The sequence below is a fragment of the Onychomys torridus genome, chromosome 3, assembly GCF_903995425.1.
Source record: "Onychomys torridus chromosome 3, mOncTor1.1, whole genome shotgun sequence".
Taxonomy (NCBI): domain Eukaryota; kingdom Metazoa; phylum Chordata; class Mammalia; order Rodentia; family Cricetidae; genus Onychomys; species Onychomys torridus.
The window spans coordinates 6,852,865-6,871,085 of NC_050445.1; the positions used below are offsets into that span (position 1 = coordinate 6,852,865).

Here is an 18,221-nt window from a genome sequence, read left to right on the forward strand (position 1 = left end):
GTGGTAGTGATGCACTCCTTTATTTCCAACACTCAGGACACAGAGACAGGCAGATCTCTGAGTTCAAAGCCAGCCTGGTCTACAAAGTGAGTTCCAGAACAGCCAGAGCTACACAGAGAAACCCTGTCTTGGAAAAAGTAATTAAATATAATATAATATAATATAATATAATATAATATAATATAATATTATATAATATTATATAATATATATATATATATAAAATATTTGTAAGGGGATGGTGCTAGGATCTGTGGGTGAAGTGATTACATAAGCTTGAGGGCCAGCGTTTGGAAGCCCAGAGCCCACAGAAAGTGTCAGGTGGGCATGGCCATCTGCCTATAATCCCAGTTCACAGAGGATGAAGACAAGGAATTCCTGGAGCAAGCTGAGCCGAAACATGGAGCTCCAGCTCATACTGCAACTTATATATCTTATAACTGCAACTCCAGAGAACCTGCCACCTCTGACTTGGGAAGATACTGGTATTCACATACATAGAACCGCCCCCCCATCCCCACCCCCACCCCCACCCCCACCAACACACACACACACACACACACACACACACACACACACACACACACACACACTTAAATGTAAGAATATTTTTGAGATAAAGTCTCACTATGAAGCCTAGGCTGGCCCAGAACTCACTATGTAGACCAAGATCCGAGATCCAGTGGTCTCTGTTAAGTGCTAGAATCAAGGCATTTCCACCATGCCTCTCTGAAAATAAATAAAATTAAAAAAAAAAAAAAAAGGAAGAAAGAAAGAAAAAAGGAAGGAAGGGAGGGAGGGAGAGAGAGAGGGAGAGAGAAAGAGAGAGAGAGTTCTTTTATTTTACTGTGTGGTTGCTTTTTTTTTTTTAAACCATTTATTTATTTCCATGAGTAGCACACATGTGGAGGTCAGAGAACAACTTACAGAAATCAGTTCTCTTCTTCCATCACACGGTTCCTGATCAAACTTGGTCACAAGGCTTGGTGGCAACCGTTGACTCTTTATCCACTGAGCCGTTTCATAAGCCCTTATGTACTGTTATTGTTTTTAAATAAAGAGGTTTCTCTTTTTATCTTTATTTGTATGAGTGTTTTGTCTACATGTAGGTCTATTCGCCATGTGCACGCCTGGTGTCCTTGGAAGCCAGGAGAGGGCACTGAGTCCCGGAAACTGGAATTACAGAATGGCTGTTGGTTGCTATGTGGGTGCTGAGACTAGAACCCAGGCCTTTTGGAAGAGCAGCTCTCAGCTATTTGGCCATCTCTCTGACCTCACCCTCACCTTCATGTTTTCAGTTGATTTAATTGTTCACCAAAAAATGGAAAGCTCACATGTTCAATACTTACACAGTCTATTGGTGGTCTATTACATCTCTGCCAAACTGTGAGAGAAAAATTAACACATGCTCACTGTAAACAAAACACCCAGAAGGTAACATGCCTGTAACCACAGTGCTGAACATTCTGGGAGATCAGACAGATGTTCAGGGCCAGCCTGGAGTACATTAGTCTCTATCACAAACAAACAAGAAAAGAAGAGGAGGAGGAGAGAGAAAGGGAGGAAAGAGAGAAAGACTTTTAGTTTTGGATGGGATAGCATCAGGTAGCCCAGGCTGGCCTCACCTCCCAAGTGCGGATCCCAGGTATGACCACTACACCCAGAAGCACGTTTCTACGTAAATGAGTAGATGTCAGGAAACAGAACAAAGACCTTTTACATTTGCCATCACCTCCAAATCCAATCTACCCTTATCCAATTTTCACATCTGACTCTCAAGGGGCCGAAACCCAGCAGCTGCCATGGATGTCACTACTGAGTAAAAGTATGTCTGTGCTTTCCACAAAACACAGTCCCAGATGAAGAAACCCTCTCTGGCCTCAACTTCCTCATCCTGAAACACTAGCATGCCAGAGTAGAGTGTTAGCTGGAGTTCGGTTCAAAGCATTTGCTGCTTTTTCAGAAGACCAGGGTTCAGTTCCCAGCTTCACAACTGGCTGTAACATTAGTTTCAGGGAGTCCAATGCCCTTTTTCTGGCCTCCAAGAGCACAAAGTACACACATGGTACACATACATCCACACAAGCAAACATTCATACACACACAATAATAATCTTCATTAAAAAAAGAAAGAAAACACTACCATGCCCCTTTATTATGCGGAATTAGGATTCAAACCCAAAGCAAAGATCTCCGACCCCATATCCTTTAGGCTACACTAGAGCCTCCACAGGCTCTTCAGTTCTCCAAAGACCCATAAAGTAGTCACCCTCCAAGGCTCCCAATCCTCAACAATAGTAGGAATTAAAGAGACTTCCCTCCACAAGGCAGAGCCCTTCCAAAAAAGCTGGGACAAACAGGCACCATTTTAGAGCCTAAGAACGTACACCCAGAGTCACACTCAAGGGGGAAAGCTGGGCCTTCTCTATACACCCTACTCTCACAATCTCAGCTGCCGCCACCCCCACCCCACCCCACAACTCATTCAGAGTTAGATGAAGCTGCTAAAAACTGTATCAGCACTCAAGGTCTTGGTTTTTAGTTGTTCTTTCTGGCTTTGGAGACAAGGTTTCTCTGTGTAGTCCTGGCTGTCCTGGAACTTGCTTTCCTGACCAGGCTGTCCCAGAACTCTGGGATCCACCTGCCTCTGCTGGAATTAAAGGCGTGAACCACCACGGCAGGCTTTGGTTTCCTTCTGAAAACTGATGACAGCAGAGATGGCTCAGTGTTTAGGAGCCCTGACTGCCACTCCAGGGGATCCATGTGGCACCTCACAACTATTCTGAAAATTAAAAAACAAAACAAAACAAAAACAAAAAACCAGTGTCTGAGCTGGGTGTGGTAGCACTTGCTTATGACCACAGCCCTGGGAAAGTGATGTAGCGGTGTCAGGCACTCAAGGCCAGCCTTGGCTCCAGGAGACCCTGTCTCCAAAAACAAAACCAAACTAGAGTCCCTGAATGTTTCACTCTGTAATAAACCATGACTCCCCACTACTTTGAGCTGTCTTTCGTAAAGGAAGACTGCAATAAGTCAACCCTTCAAAGACTTCCAAACTTCAGAAACAGCAAGAAACCAGATGTCTCTGCCCTGACTTGTCCCCGCAAACACGATAGGGTTGCTGTAAATCCTCAAGTAAGCCACTTGAGGATTTGGGCAACTTAATGGGGAAAGTGAAGTCAGGCTGTGCAAAGCAATGGGGCCAGCAGTAGTGCTGTTGGCCATTCTCCTCGCCCAAGGCTCTATGGAGAATCCTTTCGTACAGCAACTAATACCACAGAAGAATTTACTGTTGTATCTCTTTAATTTTCCTTCATGAAAACAGTAGGTGTCTAATACACTGAGAAAGTAGCACTTTAAAAAAAAAAAAAAAAAAAAAAAGATTTTTATTTTAATTGTGTGTGTGTGTGTGTGTGTGTGTGTGTGTGTGTGTGTGTGTGTAAGCAGCATGTATGCAAGGGCCTGTGCAAGCAGTCAGATCCCTTGCGGTTGGAGCTACAGGTGGTTATGAGAGAATCAAACTCTAGTCCTTTGGAAAAGTGATGTCTGCTCTTAACCTTTTAACTGCTGAGCCTGCTCTTCAGCCCCAAACAGCATCTTACTGATCAAAGAACTTACACAGACAAACACAAATCTTGACAGGAAGCCAAATCCCTCAAGCTCCGCGGAGCTAAGGAAGGACGCACTTCTTTCCGGCAGGTATGGTGGCTGTCAAAGGCGGAGTTCACAATTCGGGAACCTGCTCTCAGCTGGGACGAGATTTTCAAGGAAGCAAAACTAAGGAGGAATTTAGGCACTTTCAAAAGATCTTATTTCTTGTGGCATAAGTTTTATGAGTAAAATGAAAAGAATGTTTAACTTCTCCCAGCAGCCAAAAATAACCAAATGATTGAAGTGTTTTAAAGAGCTAGGTGTGGCGATACATACCTGTAACCTCAGCAGTGGGAGAGGCTGTGACTAGGGAATTTAGAGTTCTAGGCTAGCCTGAGCAACAGAGGTCGACACTAGCCTAACAAATTATTAACCCTAGCCTATGCTATGCAAAATGACTTGACCAACAGTTCCAACCTCTGCTTGTCAAAGTCGTTATGCTCTATAGGAGATCTGAACTTGACCTCACCCTTTTGCAACCTAAGATAGCTTCTGGAGGAGTTCCCAAATGTATGTTAATAAAAAGCAGTATTATTTGTATAAGAAACTGAGCTCACAGCCATCAGAAATGCTGAAATACACCAGGCAATAGGTCCTGGCCAGATGTCACTAACAGGTCTTGTCTGTTGAGCAAGATCACCTACCAGAGTTAGGGGACTCTTCCAGCTCTAACAGATTAGAAACAATAAACTCATAAATGTTTCTAGAAATTAGGAAGACAGCCCAAGAGCCTAATAAATGAAATCTGGGAGAGAGACAATATTCCAGGTCATTCTTATAAATCCATCCACTTACAGCAGTACCAGAAGGTCCAGTTAGTTGTTTTTCTTTAAGATTTATTTATTTTGGCTAACTAGGTGTGGTATTGATGTCTTTAATCCCAGCAGAACTCTGGAGGCAGAGGCAGGTAGATCTCTAAAGTGGTCTACAGAGTGAGTTCCAGGACAGCCAGAGCTACATAGAGAGACCCTGTCTGGGGAGGGGGGGAGGGGGATGATGGTTAATTTGGGCCAATGAGATAGCACAAATGGTGGCCCCCAACCATCTTACATAAATCTCCTTCATTTTTGCTTTCCGTTGATCTTCTATGTGAGTGTTTTGCCTGTGTGTGTCTATGTGCATCGTGTGGATAACTGGTGTCTGCAGGTCAGAGGGCTGTTGGAATTAGGGATGGTTCAGAGTGCTGGGAACCAAACCCACATCTTTTGCACAAGCAGCAAACGTGCTTAACTGCTGAGGCATCTCTTCAGCCTCAGGGCTGAGCTTTAATACCACCTCCACTCACGTATTTATCACATCACAAAACTCTTCAGTAGTACCCAACACGTGATTACACCTTCCTCTTCCACAGTCGATTTTACTTTTCCTCAAAACTCTCTCTACCTGACCATTATGAAGAAAAGGGTTTTTTCTATCAAAGGCACTAAGCCTAGTAAGGACCCTTGAAAGCTGAGTGTGGTGGGTGGTGGCATACGCCTTTAATCCCAGCACTCGGGAGACAGAGGTAGGTGGATCTCAGAGTTCGAGGCCAGTCTGATCTACAGAGTGAGTTCCAGGACTTCCAGGAGAGCCAGGGCTACAGACTGTGAGGTCAAACTCCTAGAATGAGATGAGACAGTCACCATCTACATTAGGGACAAAATAGAGGCTATTTCTTCTCAGCCATTCCTACTCACTAGACACAGACAGACAGACAGACACAGACATATAGGCACAGACATACAGACACACACACACACACCTACACACACACCTTTTTTCCCCACTCTTAAAGATTTATTTACTTTCATGTGTATGAGGGTATTTTACCTGTATGCATGTATGGGCACCATATAGTTGCCTGCCTGGCACTTGTAGAGATCAGAAGGAGGCATAGCCACTGGGACTGGAGTTATAGACAGTTGCAAGCTGCCATGTGGGTGCTAGGAACAGAACCTGGATCCTCTCTCCAGCCCCTCTGGCACACACTTTTTACACAAAGAAATTGCCTTACCAAGTTACTTTCACTTTGTTGGTGAACCCATGTGATGAATCTCATTTTTATCTCTACCTGCTACCTCCCCTTGAGCTCCAGACCAAAGTATACAGCAGCCTTCTCCACTTCTTTTCTATCTCTTAAGTACTAGAAACTTGACAAAACTAAAGTTCCTACCTTCATCCCAGAATCTGTCCCTTCACCAGGAATGCCCCCTTCAGTGAATGTCACTATTTTCCACCCTGTTGCTCTGACCAGAACATCTGTCATCCTTGAGTCTCAGCTCTCTCATCTAATTCATCAGCACACACTGTGGTTGTGTCTTAGAAATGTACAGAGTATCTGCTAACACCAACACATCCTTTGAGGAAATAAAAGCAGAGAATGGCTCTCCATTTCTATTGATTAAAGCAATAAAACCGATTTCAGTACTGGAAATTGAGCCCTGACCTTGTATATGATAGATAAACTACCACTAGATTATACCTTTGGTCCAATATTCAAATATTTTATGTTCCAAGCACTTGGAGTCAACAACCTCCTTTAGCAGAAATAGCATCAATTTCAAATAATTTCCTAAATATTTTAAGACCCAAGATAATCCTGGGTTACACAGCCATCTCAAACCAGCCTTGAGCTACACGGAGAGACCCTGTCCAAAAAAACCAAAGGCCTGGGCTAGAGCCCTGAGGTAGAAAGAGCACATCCTAGACTGGACTGCAATCCCCGCCAGCAGCGGAACAATCAAAGATGGCCACCACCCATCAACTCCTCCCTAGATAATCATGCACACAACTCCATCATCTGCAGACAGAGACAGTCAGTCCCCTTATCTTTCTTGCATCTAGTCTGGCCTGGTGAATTGCCTTAATTAATGGATTGGGACAGAGATAACAATGAGGCAATCTCTAAAGGGTGGGGGGCACCCTTTGGCTACTAACTGAATGAGACTGAACCTGGACAAGGAGAAGCACACTTGGGGGCCAGTTATAGGGATGACCCCTCCAGAACTCTTTAATCCAGCTTTAGTAAATCATCCAAAATGCCATCATGTGGGACAGAACCAACCACCTAACAGACCCTGAGAAACAAGGGAAAGAGTGAGCTGTGCTGAGTGTTGAGGTCACACCTGGGAACAGAGACCTCAGGAGGTTGAGGCAGAAGGCTCTCCAAGTCAGCCTGCATTAATTACATAGTGAGATCCTGTCTCAAAAGAAAGAAACTAAAAAAGGCTGGGGATGCAACACACCCATTAGTGGATTGCTTGCCTGGCATGCACAAAGCTGTGGGCTCAGCCCCCAGCACACACACAGGACATGGTGGCAGATGCCTATAACCAGCATTCAGGAGGTAGAGGCTGGAGGATCAGAAATTCAGGATCATCCTCTGCTACACAGCCTGAGAAACAAGAAACACTGTCTCCTCAAAAAAGCTATTTGAACCAGTAAGTTCTGCTACAGTTTGCTGGGCAGAATATGCACTACATGAGTTCAACAGACTTGACTCCGTAGACAACTATAAAGTGATAATAATGTGAGGTAGTCTAAGAACTTCCAGCCCGCTGTGTGGTAACAGATCCCAGTAATCGTGGCCCCCAGGAGCCCAAGGCAGGACAACTAAGAGTCTGAGGCCAGCCTGGGTTATATAGCAAGATCTAGCCTCAAAAGAAAAACACAACCCTCGGTCCTTTCTCATCTTATCTACTACAGTTTTCTTGGTAAGTTCAAACTATTTCTTAATCAAGTTAAATGATCTCAGGATAATTCTCCACAACATACACAGTCGTTGCAGTGTAAGGTCGTCCCTGCCTTTCGGGGCAACAAAATTCACACACCATGTTAACATTTGCTACTATTAGCTGGGCGATGGTGGCACACGCTTTTAATCCCAGCACTCGGGAGGCAGATCCAGGCGGATCTCTGTGAGTTCAAGGCCAGCCTGGTCTACAGAGCGAGTTCCAGGACAGGCACCAAAACTACACTGAGAAACCTTGTCTCAAAAAAACCTCTCTCTCTCTCTCTCTCTCTCTCTCTCTCTCTCTCTCTCTATATATATATATATATATATATATATATATAATGCTACTATTTATTCACCAATACTAAGCACTTACCAGACAAGACTTCAGGTCATGATAAATTACACCCTCAATTTTCATAGCGCTCTCCAAAGTGTGCCTAACAGCAGCCTTCCAGCAAACCCTAGCAGTAACAGCCATTTGTAAACATCGGCAGACGTGGGGGGCAGAAATCCTAACTGAGAATGCCAACCCTTTGGTCACCGCTCCCACAGTGCCATCTCCTGTCTTGAGACTCTGGAAGCCTGAATCAGAGGCAACACTGATAACGGAAACAGAACTAAGAATAGCATGGCTAAACCATCTTTCCGCCTCTCCTTCCTCCCAGACCAAACCAACGGCCTGAGTGAGTGAATGGATAATTCATACCTCTCACAAGTGAGTTTCTGCTGGGAAAGCTACTGCCTGGAAGCTGCTAAGGACAACGGCAAGGTCCCTCACAGAGATGGGGTGCTTCAACAGCTTCACTTTAATTCAAGACCCCAGTCCTGAAAGGATAGCCTCGGCGGCGGCGGCAAGATTCACAAAGGGTTTCAGAGCATGGCAAAGATAATTTTCCACTCACTGACTGCTTGAAAGCGGTACACAGGAAAAAGGCGGGGAAAGCCACAGAACTACTGTACTACAGAAAGCTTCAAGTCAAGCTCCTTAGAGAGAAAACAACAGATCTCTATAATTCCAAAGGTACTTTTAAATTCTAAGCCTATCTGAGAACCCATTTGCTTCCAGGAAGTGGCAAAACCTCAGGTCAAATTACACCCTTAGAGTCTGTCACAACAGAATCTGGCCTGAACAGAGTCCCAACAACCACACAGGTCAAAAGTAAGAGCCAAAATCAGAAGTCAGGGTTCCCACTGCCTCTGGACAGATGTCATATTTCAGTGACATCTTCCTCGGGGTTGCTGTGAACAAACCATGGTAGAAGCTACTTAGCATTTCCTTTCTAAAAATTCTATTAAGGCCAAAGCAAAAAAGAAATCTCACAAATTCTTTCTAACTGTATGAGCAAATAGGAAATTCTAAAAAACAAAACAAAACAACAACTACAAAAAAAATCTCCAGCCACAACCACTTAACAGACATTGGTGATCTTAAGTTGTGCACTCAAAAGATAACTTTGCTTGAAATTCTTTCCCAACCAAGTTCCCTAACATTAAACCTCAAGTATCTGCATGTGTGAGAAAGTCCACAATTAAAGAGAGACTCATCTGTCCCATACCGCTAAGGAAGAACTTTACCTGTGTTTAAATGTTCAGCATTGAAAACAGCTCTGAAGGCCGCCAAACAGTCTGCAGTTACCATGCCCGGACTACTGGTTATGCTGCATCTATCCCATACTTAATTGCCACTGAAGCAACATGCTAGCTTTTAAGTCGCCACTTACAATGGGATGGAACCCCAGTAATTTCTATCATGTTCTACTCAACTGATGTCATGAGCACAAGATTCCAGTACCAAAGTACGTTGTTCCCTTTATTGACTCATTAAGAACATGGAGTACTTGAGCTCCAGTACCACAAACTGTTTTCAAGGATCCTTCTTGGTACACATTAACTATAACATCCTATACTTTCTCTCCTTTATTCAAATATTCATAACCAAGGTTAAGAACTAAATCACAAGTTTGATCAAATATGAGTCGGCTGTGAAAATCTGAAAATGTGAGAAATCAAGACTCTGAAAGGCACGGAAATTTAACTGAAACCACCATGTCTCCGTTTGCAGCGTCAGCAACTTTAGCAATCCCTCTCCCGTGCCCAAGAGCCCACAACATAACAAAAACAGGGCAGCAGTGCCGTCTACATAAGCACACAGCGACATCCAGACACCAGCAGCCCTTCCAACCACACTTTCTTCTACAATCCTTCCTAGGTAAAACTATTTCCTCACTCACCTTATGTTGGGGGGTGGGGGAGATCGGTCCTGATCTGGAAGCTATCAAGCTTTCTTAGGCTGTATCCTTTGAATTTGGGACTGAGGGTGTAACACCATCTCAGAGTCCAAAGCAATCCTCTCTTCTGGAAACAGGCATCCTCAGGCCCTGTGCACTCTGCTGTAATCTACAACAGAGGGGCATCTGAATGCAGAAAAGCCACATTCCTCCCACATTCCCTTGAGACTTCAGTAATGGGGAACTAAGCTTGGTTTGAACCAAACTCAACAATACCCCCTTCCCGAAAGGGTCCCGCCCAGCTCGGCTTGCAGTTAGAGCTAGGCTAGCCTGCAAAGCATCCAATCACCTCTGTGCCTGCTTCCCTCTTCATCCATCTCAGAGTGCTGCCAGAAGCATTCCCCGGCAGCCACTTCCCAACATGCCTTGCAAACAGGTATAAAGGTCACTACCCTATAAGTGGGCGTGCCTGACTCAGATGCCCACATAATGGTGAAAAATGACTGCTAAGCATAACAAACTCTATCTCAACATTCAGCAGGCTACCTTGGCAATCTATTGATCTGACTGAGCTGTGCAATCAACTAACTATCAAAGTAATCCACACCAGAGCCACCTCTTAACTTAGTCACAGGTATGTGAGCATGTGGCTGCCAGGTCACTTCTTGGCCTTCTTCCAGAGCCCATGGAGATGATGAAAGAGCCCAGATAAGCAAAACTGCACAACTTCAAGGTCCAGTTAAAACTGAATCGCAACATAGATGAACAGCAAATTTCCCAGGCAGATAAAGAAGGCTCTACTTAAGACAGTTCAGTAAAGGATTTCGAGCACTCATTTGCTCTCAAGTCAGAAACAAAGTGTACTTCTCTCTGCTAGCACTACAGTATTTAAAATGCTAAGCATTTTAGTAGTAGGGGGGAAAGCTGGAACGGCTCCTTATTATTATTACATTGTTAATAAACTGAAGAAGCTTCCAGTAAACATTTGCTCCCACTTGCTACATCCGTCTGTTAGCTTTCCAAAAGAGGAACCCTTCACATCCAAAAGTAACAATTTAAAAGTAACAAGTAACTGTTACTTTTAGGAGTAGACCAGCAGTTGTTACCAAAGTTCCAAAGTTAATTCTCCACACCTAAGGAGACATTAACAGCAAACTGAAAAAGCAGAGGCACTTCAAATGGAGGTCAATACATTAACGGGTCCTGAAAAACTCAAGACAGTCAAGGTTTTAAATTCCAAAAGGTCCCTTTCATTATAACCATTTGCCCTTCCTGGCACTGGAACCCCAAGGCCTCTAGCATGCTAAGCAAGCATTCCTCTACTGAGCTATAACACCTTTTTTTTTTTCTTTTCTTCTTGCTTACTTTTAATTCAACAACTGATAAAAACCAAGTACTGGGGATGTAGCCCAAGTGGTAGAGTGTCTGCCTGCATAAATGAAGCCCTGGCTTGATCCCAAGCACAGGGGGGAAAATCAACAAGAACCAAGATATACTGGATAAACATGAAACCAACTAGCATGTGTACAGTTTCTTTTTCTTTTTTCTTTTTTTTCTTTTTTTTTTTTTTCTTTTCAAGGGACAGGGTTTCTCTGTAGCTTTGGAGCCTGTCCTGGAACTCACTCTGTAGATCAAGCTGGTCTCAAACTCAGAGATCCTCCTGCCTCTGCCTGAGTGCTGGGATTGCAGGCGTGCGCCACCGCCGCCTGACCCCGCTAGTAAGTTCCATCTTTTCAAAGTGAGTGACTCACAGGCTAGGTCTCTAAACTTCTTAAGGGCACATGACTTGTCACTCAGTTGCTTAAATTCCTATGAAACCAAGATCAACTTAGTACTTTTCATCCACATCTATTTTAGAAGATGGAGAAAAAAAAAACTGATTACATTCTACTGTATGAAATAACTTGACCCCTACCAAAATTCCTTAACTAGAACTAAATCAGGCTGCTCAAATATCTTTCCAATCATCTTAAGGAAAATTAAGCAAATACTTAAAAAAAAAAAAAAAAACAACTCTACAAATCTCCACACCAGTTTATTCCTAAAACCAGGAATGTGAAATGATTCATGTGGAAGAGAGCTTCATTCAAAACAGTGACATAGCATTCTTCCTGCCTCTATCTTTACAGGGCAATTCCCTGTCCCCCAGAGCACACTCTCACAAATACTTAACCAGATACACACAGCCCTGGTTTGAATTAACTTCAAGCTCATTGTTTGGTCCAGGTTAGGAATGAGGGAAGCGAACATAAAGGGCAAGACAGAAACCGGAGCCCCACCTTGCAAAACCCACAAGGGCAGAAGGCTAACCTCAGTCTTTCCAGTTAAGAGTTAGAGTCCAGAACTGGCCTGTGCCAGGGGGAAAAGAGCCATTTCTCCAAAAAAGCTTCAGTAGTTCAAACAGCCTGCAAATATTTTGTAAAGTGCCAACAGCTCCAGATGCCTGGAGAGAAAGCCCACTGAAGTAGCTTTCTCCCAGCCTTCACCACCTCTTGGTGGTTATTTGTAAGCAAAAACACACCAAAGGCAGGAGCAGCTGAACAAAGGCGCTGTTTGCAAAAACTTTGAAAGGCTGCAGGACCCCGGCATTCACTCTCTGTATTCCAATGGCCGCTGGCTGGCGAGTGAACCAGGGCAAAGGCAACTGTGTTCCTCCTCTCTCAGAAGCACCCACCACCTCCGACCAGCCCCCCACGTCCGTCCTGGCCCTGCCCCCTAAATCCCGTGCGTTCCCAAAGACTGTTTTGCCCTTTGAAACTCGGGTTTCCAGTTGAAGCGACTAGACCTGCTCTGACAAGAACATGTAGCTGCGAGAGCTTCCTTGACAGGCTTTTCTAACAGCAACAATAACCTAGAAGCAGGGGCGACAGACAAGCCCTCGATTACTTCCCAGAATTATCAACGCGCATACACACCTGCCATAAACTTAAATGCAAGAGAAAAAAAACAGCAAGCTGAGCCGCAGCCCCAGCGTGTAAGCCAGAGTGGTCCTAATTTTCATTTGTGTTCAGTGCTTTCTCCCTACAAAGCGGAGAGAAAAAGGTAAATCAGCTCACCTCTGCCGTTTGGGGACCGAGTGCTCAACTTCCATCGGCTTCCCGTGCAGTTCCATTTTACCTGTGGACACACAAGAGGCGAGACGAAGGGCTAGTCTCCCCGCCTTGAAACTTACAGTCTTTAAAACACAGCCCGCTCCGGGGACCTCCGGAGGGCCCCAAGATTCCCACAGGCTCAAGAACAAGGGAGGAGCAGGGCACCGAGAGGGTGCGGAGCTGACCCCTCGGGTGGGTGTGGCTTTTTAACTTGCAACAACGCTAGGGAGGGAGACCAAGAGTCAAACTCAGCACTTGGATTGCATTTTCGCTCCCCGACCCCCTCAGGGGGCCACCCAAAGTCTGCAAAAGGGACACCCCCAACAGACAGCTTGCGATGGGGGCGCCAGGCCTTCTTCCTGGTCCACGTCCAGGCTGGCCTGGAGCCTTGGGCAGTGGGATGGAGGAGCCAGGGTGCCAGGAAGGGATGGGGCGGCCGGGGTGCTGCTGGTCAACACGCTCTGACCAGGCAAGGCGCCGGCCTGGAGTGCAGCTGGGGAACCGAAAGGCACCGGCAGCGGCTCTCCCCTCGGGCATCCGGGCAGAGCGCGCCCGGGCCCGGACCGCGGCGCCGCGCGTGGCAGGGCTGCGGTTCTGGCGACAGCCGGCCGCCGCCGCCCACCTGCCCCTTTCGCTCCAACGACCCCGCGAGGTGGACGCAGCGGGGTGGAGCGGGGCCGCCTGGACGCGGCCTCCCTCGGGCGTGGGGCTGAGGCCACTTTCTGTTCTCCACCGCCGGGGGACAGCGGGCAGAGAGAGGGCCGGGCGGGCGGGCGGGCGGGCGTCCACGCTGGGCCCCGAGGCCCGCCTGGCCCGGCCTGCAGCACGCGCCGCGCCCCGGCGGCTGACAGCGCGTCTCCCCCACCCCACCCCCCGCTCCCCGCAATCCGGGCCCCGGATGGCAGCTGCGGCGACGGGGACGCCCAGACCACGCGCTTGGGCCCCACCTGAAAGCGCCTCGATGGCCTTGAGGGCCCAGCCCTCGTCCGGGCAGTCCACGAACGCGTAGCCCGTCTTCACCAGGAAGGGGCCGGCCACCGGGATCTTAGCGTCCTTGAAGACACTTTCCAGGTCCGCGGGGCCGGCGTGGTCGCTTAGATTCCCGATGTACAATTTGTTCATTGTGGCAGAGGGGTTGTTTTAAAAGCCGAGGAAAACGCTCAATTAAAAGCACCCACGGCGGTGGATGGAGCCGGTGGGTTTTGTTCCTCTCTCCTCGCCTTCCAAACCCGCACACAGTGACCCGAGTACGGGAGCGGCGGGCGAAAACCAGATCCCAGGGTCCTTTTTCCTCTTCTGGGTATTAAAAAAAAAGAGAGAGAGGAGAGAAAGAAAAAGCCTAGCGACGAGCCCAGCGTCGAGTCTTCCTAACTCTGGGGAGGAGGCGGGATTAGCGAGAGAAAGGAGGCGGCGCGGGGGGGAAACTACTTTTTGTCTCTTCCTCCTCCCCAACCCCTTTGGCAGCGGCCAGCGGGCTGTGAAAATATCACACTACGTGGGGCAGGCGCCGCCTCCCCGTAAAAAAACCCCGAGGGGTGACTGGCAGCGGGGAAGGGAGCGGGGCGGGGGCGGCCGCTCCGAGTGTCCGGCTTTTTGAATGAGCCACGTGTTCAAACTACAAATCAACGTCTCACGTGAGGAATCCCAGCGCCTCAATTAGAGTGGGTTTCGGAGGAAAGGAAGAAAAAAAAAAAAAAAAAGGGCAGGAGAACGAGAGGAAGGGGGGAGGGGAGGCGAGCTTGGGCGAGGGACCCCGAGCCGGGGAGGGGGCGGCGAGCGCCGAGCCGCAGCCGCCGGCGGCGCGGGCCGCGCTTGGCACGGCGAGTTTCGAAAGGGTGCGAGCCTCGGGAGGCTCGGACGGCCGAGCCTTTTCCTTAAGACGAGGAAGCGGTTAAGGGGTCCCGCCGTTGCAGTTGCCGGAGTTTTATTAACCATTCGATTTTTTTGAAAAGAAAAAAAAGGAAAAAAAAAAAATGGGTCACTTAACAACGAGAGCTGAATTGACAATCTCGAACTCGCGCGGCGGCCTCGATGACGCGGGGACGTGGAACCCCGGGGCGCGGCGCGGCGCCCCTCGCGGGCCCCGGGCACCGAGCGAGCGGGGCGGCCCGGGCTGGGGGAGGGGAGCCGGCGTCCTGGGCGGGTGTCTGCGCGACACCTCCTCCGCCTGCGGAGGCTCCGGGTGGCTCTCGGCCTCGCCGCCCATTGGCTGCTCGGCTGCGGGGAGGCTCTGGATAAATGAGGCCGGGGGCGGGCTGGCCGCGTGGGGGAGGGGCGCGGGGCGGAGGCTGCGGGGCTGGGGGTGGCCGAGTGGGAAAAGTCGGTACTTAAAGGGAAACCCTCGCTTCCTGTGGTTTGCTGTTTTGTTTTGTTTTTTTTTTCCCCGAAGGGGGAGGGTCGGGGAGTGCTGCTACTTTTATTGAAATCGTTTTAGTTAGAGAACTTGGGACGCTCACCGAGCCCCGCTCGGCGTCAGCCCTAGGTGGTGGCCGCGCTCGGGGAACTGTTTCCTCGGCTCCTTCTGCCTGCCTCCGACCGTGCGAGCCATTCATTATTTTCCCTGTAGGTAATGAGCACAATGGTGGTTAGGGGGTGGGGTCTGGGCCCGGTGGAGCCTTCCTGAGCCTACCCAATGTGAGCCCGAGAACAGGAATACGGGGGGAAAAAAAGCAGTGCTCCTGCCCTGGTGGGCACCTTCGATTGTGGTGTAATGGTTGTGGGCTCGGCTCAAAGCCCTCACAAGATAACTTGTGATGTGTTTTTATTAGGTATTTAGTGGAAAAGATACATGGATGGTTTTTGATGACCGAAATGAAGTTCTGTGTAGCCTGCAAATATAGACAAAAATCTAATGTTTTGCTACTCTTGCTAGGAGAAAAAATGTGAATCGAGAAAATATGTGCTTCATACTTCAAACGTCTTCAGCAATTAATAATTTGATAGTTTGCTTCTCTTTGTCAAAAACCTTATTAACACTTTAAAGTGTATCTCTCAAAGAACACACGAGTAGCCGTTTATTTTTAAACGTGGAATTATTGTAAGAGCTAGATTTTTTGCATTTTGTCAAGTAACCGGAAGGTGTCAGATCATCCATTTTAAATGCAACTGTTCTAACAGTTTTTTTTTTCCTTTCCTGCCAAGCAAACCCCACTGTATAAATGTAAACATACTTTAACAGTATTTTCACCTAAGCTTAACTTAGTCTTTATGAGATGGGGCAAATGTGTACTTCTGACACTGTGTTTAGAATTATTAGAATCTGGGAAGAACACTTTGGAGGTGAAATTTTTCATGGCTAAGTTTAGCTATTTAAGTTATTCTCCGCCTTCATGCTTTTTAAAAGAGAAACAGCTCTCAAGGAAAATATGTATTCCTTTTAGCTTCTGTGGCATTCAGAAATGCCAGTATAAAATTTAAAATTTATTTTTGTAGTAGTTCATTCGAGTGACCAAAGCTGGAGAAATATTTTTATTCGTAATGTTAGCTTTTCTAAAATCACTTTAAGAGTGTGATCTTATAACAGTAATTTTTCGTAACAACAAATTGATCAGCTTGCTACAAAATTGTACTGATTTTTTCCCTGAATTAACTGTATCTGGTTTTATTAAAAAATGAGACTTAACGAAATAACTGCTTTTAAAACATGGGATAAATTATTTAGTTTTCTATAAATATATTAGCCCATGGTTGTCTGTCACTGTCAAAATCTTAGCAGCTGGAATTTAAGCCAAGTGTGTGGCGTTTAATGAATATGTTCCTGGGCTCCTGTGAACTTAATGTGTTATTATTGTAACAAACTGGATATTCTGTCTAGGACCTTACTACTCCAGTAATAAAGTTGAGACATCAAAAAGGGAGGTGGATATAGCTCACTTTCAATCCTCTCAGCATTTGAAGGGTAAGTATATTCTCTGTGGCAAAATAAAAAACAAAAATAAAACAAAAACAACGGGGTAATTGTTAATTAGCTTTTCTAGTGCAAAAAAAAAATCTTACATGAATTTTCTAGAACCAATATGAAGTCAGTGTTCTTCAAATTCGTAAATTATGTAGATGCTTTCAGTTTTCTCACATTGTTTGTATGTAGACTACTCCAGATTCTTCAGCAATTGTAGCTCCCTAATTAATATTAATTACACGGAGGAAGGACTCCCACCCATCTGTTTACCCATTCGACAGCTGCATCTCTTCTACTGACCTGGAAAAGTAAAAGTGTTTGATATGCCTAGAAGGTTCGTTTTGGTTGCTGTATCCACAGGTTGTGAGCTGGGTTGGCAGAGCCTTGGCGGCCCTGGGGCTCCCCTGCCCCGGCCTGACACCCTCACGCCGGTGGGCACGCTTCACTCTTCTGGAGAACGGCTCCCCTGAACTCTCTTCAAACCAGCGGCGAGACCGGGGACCTGACTGCTCTCGCTCCAGAATCTGTCACTCCTATCTGTATTAAACATGGTGTCCGGGAGCTGGGAAGATGGGGTGGTTCGTTTCCTCTCCCGGGCTCCGCGCAGAGAGGGCGAGCCCCTGGAAACGCACACTGGGGAAGGTCCTCGTCGGCCACTGCCCGCCCTGGAAGCCTGACCATCCGGCCGCATCCACGCGTGGGGCCTGCGCGGGGCGCGCGCTCGAGGATGCTCGGTGCCCACGGAGAGGGGACGCAGGCTGTGTCTGCTCCGCAGGGGCGGGGCGGGGCGGGCAGGGACGGCGCGGAAAAGCGGCCTAGGGGCGGAGCTCCGACGCTGACCCGCCGCCCCGCGGAACCCAGATCCGCACCCAACGCCGGGGGAGGCCCCGCCCTCGCCGGGGCCGCTCACCGATTGGCGGAGGCAGCGAGCCTATCGTCGATAGCTGCCGCCTCCGGAGTCTTTGCTGGTCTCCACCCATTGGCCCTCGGGCCGCCCCTGCATTTGCATATTTTGTGGCGCGAAAATAACCCTTTGCTCCCTTGTTGGCTGGGCGGTGGGTGAGGGGTGGGCTTCCGCTCGCAGCGCCCTGCCCTTGGACTGCTCGCCCCCAGCCCCGCAGCGCGTGGTCCGCGGGGCCGGCCTGGAGCTCCGGGCTCCGCACGCGCAGTGCCGCTGGACTCTTCTTTGGGGTCTTCGAATGTGTCCGTGTTTTTTCCTCTTTTTTTTTTTTTTTATTCCCCCCCCCCTTTTTTTTCCTCATTTCAAAGAACCACAACCAAACGTTCCCAGGTGCCTGAACTTAACTAATCTTCCAGAGAACTCGTCCAGTCCCCTTCCTCCCCAGCTCCCTTTGTGGTCCGCAGGGTTGTTTTAAGCAAAACCAAACAACCTCTGCAAAAAAAAAAAAAAAGCAAACGAAAAATTCCGGGTAAAATCAGCTATGCCGAGACCACGTTTTCGTTGAAGCTGCCCTAACACCGGTGGAGTTGGGACCGACCTTGATGGATTAACGATTTCTGTAGCTGAAATGTACTAATTTCACTGACGTTTGGTGGAGACGGTGAGAAAAAATAAATAAATACAAAATTGGCTTGGGAAAATACGAAACAAACGAAATAATCATATTTTACTTCAG

General features: G+C 47.4%; 1 protein-coding gene across 1 annotated transcript in view; it reads right to left on the minus strand.

Moving 5' to 3' along the window:
- Igf2bp3 (insulin like growth factor 2 mRNA binding protein 3) overlaps positions 1 to 13,829 on the minus strand; it is a 126,388-nt gene extending 112,559 nt beyond the window's left edge. Inside the window, exons 1-2 of the mRNA XM_036182048.1 lie at positions 13,634 to 13,829; positions 12,651 to 12,711 (exon numbers count right to left, since the gene is read on the minus strand). Of these exons, the coding sequence (XP_036037941.1) occupies positions 12,651 to 12,711; positions 13,634 to 13,808 (236 nt within the window). The 5' untranslated portion in view covers positions 13,809 to 13,829. The remainder of the gene's footprint in view (positions 1 to 12,650; positions 12,712 to 13,633) is intronic.
- Positions 13,830 to 18,221: the final 4,392 nt, after the last annotated feature.